The sequence below is a fragment of the Capra hircus genome, chromosome 7, assembly GCF_001704415.2.
Source record: "Capra hircus breed San Clemente chromosome 7, ASM170441v1, whole genome shotgun sequence".
Lineage (NCBI taxonomy): Eukaryota > Metazoa > Chordata > Mammalia > Artiodactyla > Bovidae > Capra > Capra hircus.
Window position 1 is genome coordinate 89677076 of NC_030814.1, and position 14963 is coordinate 89692038.

A 14963-nucleotide genomic window follows, 5' to 3' on the forward strand; every position below is an offset into this window, starting at 1 on the left:
AGCCCACCAGGGTCCTCTGTCCGTTGGATTTCCCAGGCAAGAATACTGGAGTGGGTTGCCGTTTCCTCCCCCAGGGGATCTTCCCAACCCAGGGGTCGAACCCAAGTCTCCTGCTTCACAGGCGGATTCTTTACCACTGAGCCACCAGGAAAGCCCAGATGTATTTTACTACAGGGTAGAACAATTATTGGGCTTTCCTGGTGGCACTAGTGGTGAAGAACCCGCCTGCCTATGCAGGAGATATGAGATGGGTTCGATTCCAGAGTCGGGAAGATCCTCTGAAGGAGGGCATGGCGACCTACTCCAGCATTCTTGCCTGGAGAATCCCTTGGACAGAGGAGCCTGTGGGCTATAGTCCATGGGGTCACAAGAGTCGGACATGACCAGCGATTTAGAAAGCACGCCTGCAAAACAGTTTTTAATAGGCACCCTGTCTCATTCTGTATCATGTTTCAGCACTTGGACAGCTCCCAGTTCATTGCTGCGCTTCCTGTGTACTGTTCCTGTCTGAGAGTTTTGGCTTCTTAAGTCAAGCTGATTGCATTCATGTTCCATGACATCGCAGAAATAGGGAATTCCTGATTAGGGATTAGGTAGGGTTAGCTAGGCAGTGGTGAGAACATTCCAAACAAAAAGATCCTAATGATTATAATGATGGGTTGGCAGGAAGTCTTTTTACTGAGCAAATAAAAGAACAATCAGTATAAGAGTAAAGGAATAAGGCACTGCAAGTCTAAGACATTTTATTGGATGGTTGGGGAAGGCTTGGGGTGGTTGGAGACAGTGTATCTGCAGGTGCCTACCTGTTTGATTGGAAATATCCCTACGTGGACAACTGACGTAGTTGAAACAGCAGACAAGTTTCCCTAACTGAGGGGTCTTCATGAACCCAGAACCTCAGCTCTAGCTGCACACAGAATGGGGAATCAGAAAAAGAAGTTTTGTCAACAAACATGCCTTATTAGCAGCAAATGAAGTATCTATGGATTACAGGGATAATGATAGTGGCTCTTAATCTTTGTATTTAGAATGATGTATATTTTTTAACATTTATTTGGCTGCACGAGGTCTTATGGCAGCATGTAGGATCTTTTTGTTGCAGCATACGGGCTTAGTTGCCCCGTGGCATGTGGGCTTTTAGTTCCCCAACCAGGAATTGAACCTTCATTTTCTGCATTGGAAGACGAACTCTCACCCACTGGCCTACCAAGGAAGTCCCTATTATTTTGAACTAAGCAAGGCTTCCCTTCCCTTGTGGGTCAACTGGCAAAGAATCTGCCTGCAATGTAGGACACCTGGGTTCGATCCCTGGGTTGGGGAGATTCCCTGAAGAGGGAAAGGCTACCCACTCTTGTATTCTGGCCTGGAGAATTCCATGGACTGTATAGTCCATGGGGTCGCGAAGAGACATGGCTGAGCAACTTTCACTTCACATTGGTCAGCAGCATTCCAGCTGCAGGAAGAATAGGACCTTCAGTCCTGAAGGAGGAATCCAGGCAGCACACCTTCTGTGTCATGGGCTAAGCCTGGAAAAGTCAGTTTGAAAAAGGGGCTGAAAAATCGTCCAGCACATTGTCTGAGATCATTCAGGACCCTATAACAAATGACCATGGACTTGGTTTCACCAACAATGTGCTTTTCACCATTCTGGAGGTTGCAAGTTTTAAGAATATATTACCAACTTATATTAATATATTAACCGTGGTAGTTTTATTATTTAATAGAATACTATTGACATACATCTAGGGAATTCCCTGGTAGCACAGTTGGTAAAAAATCTCTCTGCAGTGCAGGAAACCTGGGTTCGGTCCTTGGGTCAGGAAGATCCCCTGGAGAAGGAAACGGCAACTCCAATATCCTGGCCTAGAACACTCCATGGATGAAAGAGCCTGGCAGGCTACAGTCCATGCATGCAGTCACAAGAGTCAGACACAACTTAGTGATTAAACCACCTCCACCACCACATAAATCAAAATATTAATATTACTAATAAATAAACTATCATCAAAACAATAATTTTACTATATAGTGGCCTATGCATTTACTAATGTGTTAATGAATAATAGCTAATAATAAGAAATTATTGTTTTATTGGCAAATCTAAGTCTCAGGCATAGTGCTGAATATACTGAATTTTCGCCCTTTTTTTTAGGCCATGCCACGAGGCATGTGGGCCCCAGTCCCCCGACCAGGAATCGGAACTGTGTCCCCTGCAATGGGAGCGGGGAGTCCACTAGACCGCCACTCGATTTTCTCTCTTAGCGAAGAAACTTGCGCATGCGCCTGAGCTGCCCCAGGAGCGCGCGTGTGCGACTGGGATGTGAGGACGTCCTCTGAGGCAGGAGGTATCTCAATCCTGAGGAGACATCGCCCGCCCATAGAGGGCGCTGTAACTCAACTCGGCTGCCTCCAGGGGACAGAGACGCAGGATCGCGCCCGGAGCCTTCTGGGACTTATAGTTCATGGCCTCGTGGTGCGCAAGCGCACTGCCGAATCCATCGTCCCTGGGCGACAACGGCGGTGTGAGTTAACTGGGGTAGCCGATGGGGGGCGCGGGCAGGCCGGGTGCTGACCGGTCTCCGGGTCACGCTGCACTGAGTGCCTCCTCCGCGGCGGGACTCGAGTAGAGTGGGCTTGCGATGTGGGTTACCTTCGCCCACACCTGGGACCGCAGCACCCGGGCATCTTTCATCCGGGTCGCGCAGACAGGATGCGGCCCCCGAGCTTGGCCCCCGCGCCTGTGCGGGTAATTAGGCTATCAGCGGTCGGGACGGGGTCTGGGAAGGGGTCCCGTGCAGGAGGGATGGCCTGGACTGTTACCCTTGGGTTTGCTCCACCTGTCACACTGCAGGCGCAAAGGAGAGTCAGAGAAGTCGGGCAGCTGGCACCTGCCCTGTGAAACAGTCCAGCACCTACCCTGTGAAAACACCCCTGCACGACAGGTCCGTGGGGCAAACTCTGCTGTGAGGTAAATGGAGCTCTCAGAGGCCTAATGTTACAGGGAGTAAACCGAACGTCCAGACTCCTGCATGTAGACTCACTGGGCGCTTGGGCAAACCCACGGGGGAGGTCTCACCTTGGGTGGTTCTGCCCTCTTGGAGGGGTGATACTGGGCAGTGTCTGAGGCCGTCTGTGGTTGTCTGGACCTGGGGGCTCCTGGCATGGAGGGGATGGAACCAGGGATGCTGCTCCACACTCCACAATGCCCAGGACGCCCCTCAGAGAACAATCCAGCCCCAGTATAGGTGTCAAGGAGGAAAAACCCTGGGTTAGCCTTAGCATTGTGATTCCAATGAGACGCTATCAAGGGTCTACGTCACTGATACCCAGACACCCGTGCTCAGGAATGAGATCGCAGCCGAACATTCTGCCAATGCCTCCTGTTCTTGGGTGGATTGCATTTTTCCCTACCAGGAAGCCCTCATCGGCCCTTTCTTGTGGAGAAAGGACAGAGTTTCAGTGGTTTCAACCCTGAAAGGGAAGACCCTGAGGCAGGTGCCAGAGGCCTAGGTAAATGAGGGCCAAATGGGGTCACTGACATCAACCACAAGGGAGGGGGAATCCCTTGAACCACCCAAGGGTGGGAGTGGATTCCTTGAAAGAGCTTGAAAGGGATAGGGGGTCCTGAACTCATTACCATCAGATGCAATTTAAAGTCCCAAGAGCAGATAGATCAAGATGTCACAGGGCTCTGGTCCCCCTGAAGCCTCCAGGGTAGGGTCCTTTCTGCCTCTTCCAGCCTCCTGTGGTGGCCGTCAGTCCTTGATGTCTCTTGGCTTGTGGCCGCATCATTCCAGTCTCTGCCTCTTTTGTCCCATGGCCTTCGCCCTGTGTGTTTCTCTTTTAAAAAAATATTTCTATTTTTCTGGCTGCACTAGGTCTTAACTGAAGCATTCAAGATTTTTAATTGCACATGTGGGATCTAGTTCCCTGACCTGGGATGAAACCCAGACCCCCTGCATTGGAAGTATGGAGTCTTAGACACTGGATCATCAGGGAAGTCACATGTCTATTTTTCCCCCATTAAAATTTTTTATTTATTTATTTTTGTCTGTGATGGGTCTTCATTGCTATGCATGGGCTTTCTCTAGTTGTGGTGAGTAGTGGCTACTCTTCTTTGTGGTATGCAAGCTTCTCATTGTGGTGACTTCTCTTGTTGTGAAGCATGGGCTCTAGGGTGAGTGGGCTTCAGCAGTTGTGGCACACAGGCTCAGCTGCTCTGAGGCATGTGGGATCCTCCTGGATCAGGGATGGAACCTATGTTCCCTGCATTAGTAGGCAGACTTCCAACCACTGGACCACCAGGGAAGTTTCAGCATTTAAACTCTCAGTTGTGGCATGTGGGATCTAGTTCCCTGACCAGGAATCAAACCTGGGCCCCCTGCATTGGGAGCACAGAGTCTTAATCACCGGACCATTAGGGAAGTCTGTGTGTCTTTTTTAAAGACACCAGTCATATTGCATTAGGACAGTCTCTACCCCAATATGACCTCAGTTCAGTTCAGTTCAGTCGCTCAGTCGTGTCCAACTCTTTGCAACCCCATGGACTGCAGCATGCCAGGCCTCCCTGTCCATCACCAGCTCGCAGAGCTTACTCAAACTCATGTCCATTGAGTCAATGATGCCATCCAACCATCTCATCCTCTGTTATCCCATTCTCCTTTTGCCTTCAATCATTCCCGGCATCAGGGTCTTTTCAAATGAGTCAGTTCTTTGCATCAGGTGGCCAAAGGATTGGAGTTTCAGCTTCAGCATCAGTCCTTCCAATGAATATTCAGGACTGATTTCCTTTAGGATGGACTGATTGGATCTCCTTCCTGTCCAAGGGATTCTCAAGAGTCTTCTCCAGCACCACAGTTCAAAAGCATCAATTCTTTGGTGCTAAGCTTTCTTTATAGTCCAACTCTCACATCCATACATGACTATTGGAAAAACCAAAGCTTTGACTAGATGGACATTTGTTGGCAAAGTAATGTCTCTGCTTTTTAATATGCTGTCTAGATTGATCATAACTTTTCTTCCAAGGAGCAAGCATCTTTTAATTTCATGGCGTCAACATTCAGAAAATGAAGATCATGGCATCTGGTCCCATCACTTCATGGGAAATAGATGGGGAAACAGTAGAAACAGTGTCAGACTTTATTTTGGGGGGCTCCAAAATCACTGCAGATGGTGACTGCAGCCATGAAATTAAAAGACACTTACTCCTTGGAAGAAAAGTTATGACCAACCTAGATAGTATATTCAAAGCAGAGACATTACTTTGCCGACTAAGGTCTGTCTAGTCAAGGCTATGGTTTTTCCTGTGGTCATGTATGGATGTGAGAGTTGGACTGTGAAGAAGGCTGAGTGCCGAAGAATTGATGCTTTTGAACTGTGGTGTTGGAGAAGACTCTTGAGAGTCCCTTGGACTGCAAGGAGATCCAACCAGTCCATTCTGAAGGAGATCAGCCCTGGGATTTCTTTGGAAGGAATGATGCTAAAGCTGAAGCTCCAGTACTTTGGACACCTCATGCTAAGAGTTGACTCATTGGAAAAGACTCTGATGCTGGGAGAGATTGGGGGCAGGAGGAGAAGGGGACAACCCAGGATGAGATGGCTGGATGGCATCATGGACTCGATGGACGTGAGTCTGAGTGAACTCCGAGAGATGGTGATGGACAGGGAGGACTGGCGTGCTGCGATTCACGGGGTCGCAAAGAGTCGGACACGACTGAGCGACTGAACTGAACTGAGTCACCATCTAAAGTGATTTTGGAGCCCCCCAAAATGAAGTCTGTCACTGTTTCCATTGTTTCCCCATCTATTTGCCGTGAAGTGATGGGATCCGATGCCATGGTCTTAGTTTTCTGAATGTTGAGCTTTAAGCCAACTTTTTCACTCTCCTCTTAGCTTTCATCAAGAGGCTGTTTATTTCTTCTTCGCTTTCAGCCATAAGGGTGGTGTCATCTGCATATCTGAAGTTATTGATATTTCTCCCAGAAATCTTGATTCCAACTTGTGGAATCAATCATTTCTTCATCCAGCCCAGCATTTCTCCTGATGTACTCTGCATATAAGTTAAATAAGCAGGGTGACAATATACAGCCTTGATGTACTTCTTTCCCAATTTGGAACCAGTCTGTTGTTTTATGTCCAGTTCTAACTGTTGCTTCTTGACATGCATACAGATTTCTCAGGAGGCAGGTCAGGTGGTCTGGTATTCCCATCTCTCTCAGAATTTTCCACAGTTTGTTGTGATCCACACAGTCAAAGGCTTTGGCATAGTCAATAAAGCACAAATAGATGTTTTTCTGGAACTCTCTTGCTTTTTCGATGATTCAGCGGATTTTGGCAATTTGATCTCAGATTACTCTGCCTTTTCTAAATCTAACTTGAACATCTGGAAGTTCATGGTTCATGTACTGTTGAAGCCTGGCTTGGAGAATTTTAAGCATTACTTTACTAGCATGTGAGATGTGTGCAATTGTGCGGTAGTTTGAGCATTCTTTGGGATTGGAATGAAAACTGATCTTTTCCAGTCCTGTGACCACTGTTGAGTTTTCCAAATTTGCTGGCATATTGAGTGCAGCACTTTCACAGCATTGTCTTTTAGGATTAGAAATAGCTCATCTGGGATTCCATCACCTCCACTAGCTTTGTTCATAGTGATGCTTCCTAAGGCCCATTTGACTTTGCATTCCAGGATGTCTGGCTCTAGGAGGGTGATCACACCATCGTGGTTATCTGGGTCATGAAGATCTTTTTTGTATAGTTTTTCTGTGTATTGTTGCCACCTCTTCTTAATATCTTCTGCTTCTGTTAGGTCCATACCATGTCTGTCCTTTATTGTGCCCATCTTTGCATGAAATGTTCCCTTGGTATCTCTAATTTTCTTGAAGAGATCTATAGTCTTCCCTATTGTCTTGTTTTCCTCTATTTCTTTGCATTGATCACTGAGGAAGGCTTTCTTATCTCTCTTTGCTATTCTTTGGAACTCTGCATTCAAATGGGTATATCTTTCCTTTTCTCTTTTGCTTTTTGCCTCTCTTGTTTTCACAGCTACTTGTAAGGCCTCCTCAGACAGCCATTTTGCCTTTTTGCATTTCTTTTTCTTGGATATGGTCTTGATCCCTGCCTCCTGTACAATGTCATGAACCTCCGTCCATAGTTCTTCAGGCACTCTATCTATCAGATCTAATCCCTTGAATCTATTTGTCACTTCCACCGTAAAATCTTAAGGGATTTGATTTAGGTAATACCTGAATGGTCTAGTGGTTTTCTTTACTTTCTTCAATTTAAGTCTGAATTTGGCAATAAGGAGTTCATGATCAGAGCCATAGTCAGCCCCCAGTCTTGTTTTTGCTGACTGTATAGAGCTTCTCCATCTTTGGCTGCAAAGAATATAATCAGTCTGATTTTGGCAGATGACTCATCTTAACTAATTACCTCTGCAAAGATCCTATCTATAGATAAAGTCCCATTCACAGCTACTGGGGGTCAAGACTTAGAGGACATGATTCAGCCCACCCTAGTCTTATCATGAGCAGGTGTTTCCCCAGGTTAAGTATTGTGTGTCCCAGAGGGGCACCCATCAGCAGATGTTTCCCCAGGGTAAAGTATTGTGTGTCCCATTACCTGACACAACTGTGAGGCGTGGCTCAGCATGGTATCCTGCACCCATAGCTCCCATCCCCCACATGGAGGGGGTCAGAGCCAGCTCTCAGGAAAACAATTTGCATCACATCCCCTCTGGTCCCTCGTGGATCTTGTGAAAGCTGCCACCATTTTTAGATTTTTAAACTTTTCTATTTTTAAAACTTATATTGATTTACTTACTTATTTTTGGCTGTGGTGAGTCTTCATTGCTGTATGTGGGCTGTCTCTAGTTGTGGTGCACAGCCTTATCGTTGCAGTGGCTTCTCTTGTTGTGGAGCACGGGCTGTAGAGCGTGGGCCTCAGTAGTTGTGGTAGTTGTTTTTCACAGTGGCTACACCATTTTCCATTCCTACTAGCAATGCTAGTGAGAGTCTCCCATCCTTGGCAACACCCATTAGTGTCTTTTTAAGTTTATTTTTAAATTGAAGTATGTGTATGCATGCTAAGTCACTTCAGTCCTGTCTGACTTGTTGTGACCCTATGGATCATAGCTCACCAGGCTCCTCTGCCCATGGGATTCTCCAGGCAAGAATACTGAAATGGGTTACCATGCCTTCCTCCAGGGGATTTTTCCGACCCAGGTATCGAAACCATACATCTCTTGCAGGAAGGAAGGACCCTCACTTGGAGCTTTTGGAGGGGATGGGTCCTGCCACACCTGAATCTCAGACTTCTCACCTCCCTGGAAGAAAATAAATTTGTGATATTTTAAGAGTCCCGATTGTGTAGTCATTTATCATAGCATCCTGGGATGCTAGTACAGAGTGTTTCACAGTAGAACTTGTGTGCTTCCAAGGCCTGGTATCTTCTGGTATCTTCATCCAGAAAATGGAGCCACTGGGACTTCCCTGGTGGTCCAGTGGTTAGGATTCTGAGTTTCCACTGCAGGGGGCAGGGTTTTGATCCCTGGTCAGAGAACTAGGATCCCACATGCTGTGTGCCACACAGCACAGCCAAGAAAACAAATAAAACCCACAGAAAATGGAGCCATTAAGACCCCTGGCTTGTCGTGGTGAAACCGATTGGTGTCATTTCAGGGGGGCTCTGTAGAACTCCAGGACCACTGAAAGATAATGTTTCAGTGCAGAGAAGAATTCAGCAAGAGCAAAGTGATAGATATGTGATTTATTAGAATAGATTGCCTGTGAGGCTTACAAGCAGGCACATGAGAAATGCTATGAGAACTTAGTGGGCTGCAGTTTTAAATTGGAGAGGGGAAGAAGACTTTCTTTGTCTTTCTTGTGTAGATGTCATGCTTCCATCATCAGCATCTACTCCTCCAGGTTGAGCAGGGGAGTTTTCTTGTCCCTGTGTGGTCAATCTAGGTCCACAAATGATTGTTCTTCCATGTGTGCAGAGAGCATGTCATAGGGATCATTAACTTACTGAGCTCACTGGGCAGAATGTGGGGCTCATGCCGCCATTGTTTTATTGTTTGGGGGCATGTCTCATGCTTCTGGTTACACGGTTTTGTTGTCAAGAAGGCCTACTTGGTTTAGTAGCTAAACTGAAAGGTTGTTGCTGAACCACGCAAAGACACCAGGATCCTTGGCCTCTAGAGGAGAATTCAGTCTGGGGCCAGAGGCGAGACTTGATTGCTCAGAGCTTTTGTGTAATAAAGTTTTATTAAAGTATGAAGGAGATAGAGAAAGCTTCTGACATAGACATCAGAAGTGGGTAGAAAGAGTACCCACTTGCTAGTGTTAGCAATGGAGTTATATACTCGCCAATGAATCCAAAGAATGTCTGGAGGTTGTAAAGACCTCAACAGACTTACTCCCATAATTTACATTTTAAGATAACAGAATTAGCCAGAAGGTTTAATCCAGAGACTGTCCTCAGGCAGGATACATTATTGTTATATAATCCTTGTAAAGACCAGACCTACTCCCATAATTTACATTTTAAGATAACAGGATTAGCCTGAAGGTTTAATCCAGAGTCTATCCTCAGGCAGGATACATAATCCTAAGGAATGTGGAGGAAAAAAAGTTTGTCCTTTCTTCCTCCTTGAGAATTCCAGACCCCTCTTTCCTTGGGGACCCCCTAGACCTTTTATCAGCCTGCCTAGGAAATGACTATCTCAAAACAAACCTGCTTTCTTGAGTAATCATTAACCTACAGGGGTCTCCCATGTTTTTGTACTTCTAATCCCCTAGTGGGATTAATATTTGATCACCTACTTTGTCCCTTCATTCTGTCCACATCACTGGCTTCCATGACTCTCTTCTGTGTGTATGTGTGACCTCAAGTGGTGGGGAGGACTCTGGGGTCTGGGACAGGCCAGATCCAGTCTTCACTCTGCATTTTTCCTCTCCCAGCCCTGCCTGCCCAGGAACCTACTTTTGCCCAGGAGGGAGGACAGGATGGCTGCTGAGTGCCTGCTCCCCTGGCCCCAGGTGAGTGGGACTTCCTCTCCCCCGAAAGGCACCCAGTGTGTCCAGAGGGAGCACACCTGTCAGACATGGAGTGCCCTTGCCTTTTGGGAAAGGAGGAGAATTTGTCATGAGTGTCTGGGTGTAGGCATTCATGTGAAAGTGAAAGTGAAATTGCTCAGTCGTGTCCGACTCTTTGCAACCCCATGGACTGTAGCCTATCAGGCTCCTCCGTTCATGGGATTTTCCAGGCAAGAGTGCTGGAGTGGATTGCCATTTCCTTCTCCAGGGGATCTTCCCAACCCAGGAATAGAACCCGGGCGGATCTGGGGAGGTCCCTTATCCCTTCAGGAGGACTGTGCCTCCTTCCTGGGCTCCAAGCATCTTTGAAGACCCCGAAGTTTTTCCCATAGAGCAGGGAGGGGTGCCCCAAAGCGCCATCCTCTTTAAAATGCACACATGTATTTTTTAAAATTGTGGTGAAATAGGGCAGGGAAGCCTGGCATAATGCAGTCCATGGAGTGGCAAAAAGTCGGACATGACTGAGCAACTAACACCTTCACTTTACTTTCTCTGGACATTGGTTGGAGAGGGGGCATTCTTGAGCTGACCCATCGTGATATTTTAGGAGGTGGTGACCTTCAAGGATGTGGCCGTGGACTTCTCCATGGAGGAGTGGGAGCTGCTGGACCCTGGTCAGAGGAAGCTCTACAGAGATGTGATGCTAGAGACCTGTGGGAATCTGGCCTCTGTGGGTAAGACCAGCTGGTCCTTCTGTGTCTGTCAAGTCATGTTTGTTTAGCATCTATGCACATCAAGAACTATGCTAGGAAGTAGGGATTTACTGGCAAATGAGACATGCATGGTTCCTGCCCTTGTGGTGTCTCCTGTACAGCACATGGTCTGATTCTTTGAGTATATGGCAGCCCGTGCCACTGTAAAAATGCATCTTAGCTGAGGTGTCGATAACGTCTCTTGTTCCACTAGTGCCACCTGGAAAGCCCTTAAAAATTTTAAGGACATTTTAATAGGTATAAAGTGGTATCCATTGTGGTTTTGATTTGTGTTTTCCTAATGACTAGTGATATTGAGTATTTCTTCATGTGTTTACTGGGCCATTTATATCTCTGAGGAAGTGTATGATCATTTTTTAAATTAGGAAAATAAAATCTTTAGCTTGGTCTTTGTGTTACCTCTCCCATGTCTCTTTCAGAAGCCTTGAGGAACCAGAGACCCAATTCAGGCTTTGAGGATGGCACCATATTCCTAGCATCAGCCTCTCAAGTCACCACTTTTTCTCTCTGGACAACATATTCACTCTTTCAACCAGTGGTATCTTTGCACCTGGAGCAAGGAGAAGCCATGTGGATGGTGGGGAAAGGAACTCTGCGAGCTTCATGTTCAGGTGAGAAGCAGGGAGATATGGCCCACTGGGATGGGGATAGCGTCTGGGGACTCCTGGTCACAGGTCCCTCCACAAAGGCCCTAACTGTCTAAGGAGAAGGCTGAGGTGCTTGGCTGTTTCTTCCCAAGTGCCTTTAGTTTATCCCCCAGCAACCTTCTGCCATGAACGAGCTTCCACTAATCCTCTTTAGGTGCAGAGAAAAACATCCCTTTTCTTTCTGTAAGCCAGTCTACCTGTGTTTCCTGTTTCATCTCTTCCCTCTCTGCTTTCTTGATAATTTTTTCCCGCTTCCATTCTTTTTTTTTCTCCTCACTCTGATTAAAAAAAAAATATTGGAGTCTAGTTTATGTATAATGTTTTGTGTTAGCTTCAGGTGTATAGCAAAGTGTTTCAGTTATACATATATGTGTATCTATTCTTTTTCAGATTCATTTCCCTTATAGGTTATTATAGAATATTGAGTAGTGTTCCCTGTGCTATACAGTAGGTCTTTGTTAGTTATCTATTTTATATATAGTATTGTATTTATGTAAATCCCAATCTCCCAATTTATCCCTCCTCCACCCCTTTTCCCCATAACCATAAGTTTGTTTTTTACATCTGTGAGCCTGTTTCTGTTTTGTAAATAATTTCATTTCTACTGTTTTTTTTTAGATTTCACATAAGAGCAATATCATATATTTGTCCTTCTCTGACTTACTTCACTCAGTATGACAATCTTCAGGTTCATCCACATGGCTACAGATAGCATTATTTCATCCTTTTTTATGGCTGAGTGATATTCCAGTGTATATATGTACAGCATCTTTATCTATTCATCTGTCAATGGACAATTTAGGTTGTTTGTATGTCTTGGCTATTGTGAATAGTGCTGCTATGAACATTGGAGTGCATGTATCTTTTCAAACTATGGTTTTCTCCAGGTATATGCCCAGGAGTGAGATTGCTGGGTCATATGGTAGCTCTATTTTCAGTTGTTTAAGGAACCTCCTTACTGTTCTCCATAGTGAAGTGAAGTGAAGTCGCTCAATCTTGTCTGACTCCTTGCGACCCCATGGACTTTAGCTTACAAGGCTCCTCTGTCCATGGAATTTTCCAGGCAAGAGTACTGAATTGGGTTGCCATTTCCTTCTCCAGGGCATCTTCCCGACCCAGGGATCAAACCCAGGTTTCCCACATTGCAGGCAGACACTTTACCGTCTGAACCATCAGGGAAGCCCTGTTCTCCATAGTAGATGCACCAATTTACATTCCCACCAACAGTGTAGGAGGGTTCCCGTTTGTTCATACCCTCTCCAGAATTTATTATCTGTAGATTTTTTGATGATGGCCATTCTGACTGATGTGAGCTGGTACCTCATCATAGTTTTGGTTTGCATTTCTCTAATAATTAGTGATATTGAGCATAATTTTTTTGGGGGGGTATGGGCTGCACAACTTGCAAGATCTTAGTTCCCTGACCAGAGATTGTACCCAGGTCTTTGGCAGTGAGAGCATTAAGTTCCAACCATTGAACTGCCAGAGAACTCACAACGTTGAGCATCTTTTCATGTGCTTTTTGCCATGTCTGTCTTATTCCCTCTGCAATCTTATTCTCTCCCCTTTCTTTCCACATTTACTTTTTGTTCCACCAGCATTCTGATCCATCTTTCCTTCACCTTGCCTTCCTCCATGTTAAAAGCTGATGTTTGAACATGAATCCACAGGTCCTTTGTATACGTTGGAAATGCTTTTTTTGTTGTTGTTGAAAATAATTTTGTCCTACTATTCTTAAATTAGAACTTTCTTCCCCCTGCTCCGCACCCAACCTTCAATTTATTTCAGATTGGGAGACTAAACTGAGAAGCCAACAGTCAGTTTACAAGAAGGTGGTTTTGGAGGAAGAACCACTTGGGGGTATGAAGCTCCCCAGAGAGGACTGGGGTTATACTGAATCTGGGGGGAACTGTGAAGACTCCCAGAGGCTTTTGAGGCAAATGGGGTACCCCCAGATAGAAGCATTTTCTCAAGAGAAGGCTATTGACTGGTATAAATTTGGGGAAAACTGTAACCTGAGTTCAGACCTTGTTTTATCACGAGATTCTATAGGAAGACAATTTTATGACTATGACTTAGCTATTGCGAGTTTGGTATCTGATCCTTTCTTAAACCATCATCAGATGGGATATTCAGACCAGAGACCTTATGAAAGTATTATATGTGGAAAAGATCTCACCCAAAATATTCACCTTATTCCACATGAAAGAACTCAGATGGGAGAGAGAATTTCTGCATATGCAGAAAGTGGGAAATCATTTAATCATGGTATGGCAATTACCATACAAAACAGAATCAACACAGTGGAGAAACCCTATGAATGTCACCAGTGTGGGAAAGTATTTAACCGGAGGCATTCCCTGAGTGAGCATCAGAGAATCCACACAGGAGAGAGGCCATTTGAGTGTCAGGAATGTGGGAGAGCCTTTACACACAGCTCAACCCTCACTCGGCATTTGAGAACTCATACTGGAGAGAAGCCTTATGCATGCCATGAATGTGGGAAATCCTTCAACAGGATTTCATCTCTTACCCAACACCAGAGGATCCACACAGGGGAAAAGCCCTATCAGTGTGAAGACTGTGGGAAATCCTTCTGCCAGAGTTCTTACCTGATCCTGCACAAGAGAATGCACACAGGCGAGAAGCCCTATGAGTGTAATAAATGTGGAAAAGCCTTCAGTGACCGTTCATCTCTCAACCAACATGAACGGACTCACACTGGCAAGAACCCCTATGAGTGTAATCAGTGTGGAAGGGCCTTCAGCCAGAGGTCTTCCCTGGTTCGGCATGAGAGAACCCACACTGGAGAGAAGCCATATGTCTGTAATGAATGTGGGAAAGCCTTCAGCCAGAGCTCCTCCCTTATCACACACCAGAAAACTCACAGTAGTCAGAAAACCTATAAAATAATTGATTGTGGGAAAGCTTTCTACCAGAGCAGCCACCTTGTTGGATTTTAGAGCTTGCTTGTTGCCTTGTGATGTACTGCTTAGCACTCTACCCTGTGGGTATGTTCAGACTTTGCCCCTCTGATGTACTGTTGTGAAGAAGTAGGCTTAGTCCTCATTCTTGAATTAAAACACTGAAGTCAAGATCTGAGAAGGGACCTTATAAGAGGGAGAAATTGCCATTGAACTATGCCCAACAAGTGCCACCCTCTTGGAAAAGATCAATAAATGGATTGGGAATTTGCTGAGAATTACCATATTAATTTAGTTGTTCAAATAAGGGATATTCTGTTTCAACTTTTTGTTTCAATAATCTGTTTTAATATTTTGCTTAATCATTTGTCTTTCTTGGTCACTTAGCTAGGTCCTGACTTGTCTCACACACTACTATAGCAATGCAGAGTGTATGTTAAGATAGAAAATGCTACCATAATTGAAAAGGACACATATACCTCAATGTTCATTGCAGCACTATTTACAATAACTAAGACATGGAACTCACCTAGATGTCCCTCAACAGATAAATGGATAAAAAGTTGCGCTACATATACACAATGG

The 14963-nt window shown here is 45.4% G+C and overlaps 1 protein-coding gene across 6 annotated transcripts; it reads left to right on the forward strand.

The window, feature by feature from the left end:
• On the forward strand, positions 2416–14963 carry ZNF554 (zinc finger protein 554). Of its 6 annotated transcripts, none has more exons than XM_018050787.1 (6): positions 2416–2522; positions 2852–2968; positions 9960–10037; positions 10642–10768; positions 11227–11418; positions 13243–14702. In XM_018050787.1, the coding sequence occupies exons 3-6, from the start codon at positions 10005–10007 to the stop codon at positions 14415–14417; spliced, it is 1527 nt and encodes a 508-aa protein (XP_017906276.1). In that variant the 5' UTR covers positions 2416–2522; positions 2852–2968; positions 9960–10004; the 3' UTR covers positions 14418–14702. The 6 variants fall into 6 exon arrangements, with proteins under 6 accessions (XP_017906276.1, XP_017906277.1, XP_013820767.2 ...); XM_018050788.1 differs by having other exon boundaries at positions 2852–2942; XM_013965313.2 differs by lacking the exon at positions 2416–2522 and adding an exon at positions 2529–2746 and having other exon boundaries at positions 2852–2942; positions 11230–11418; positions 13243–14963.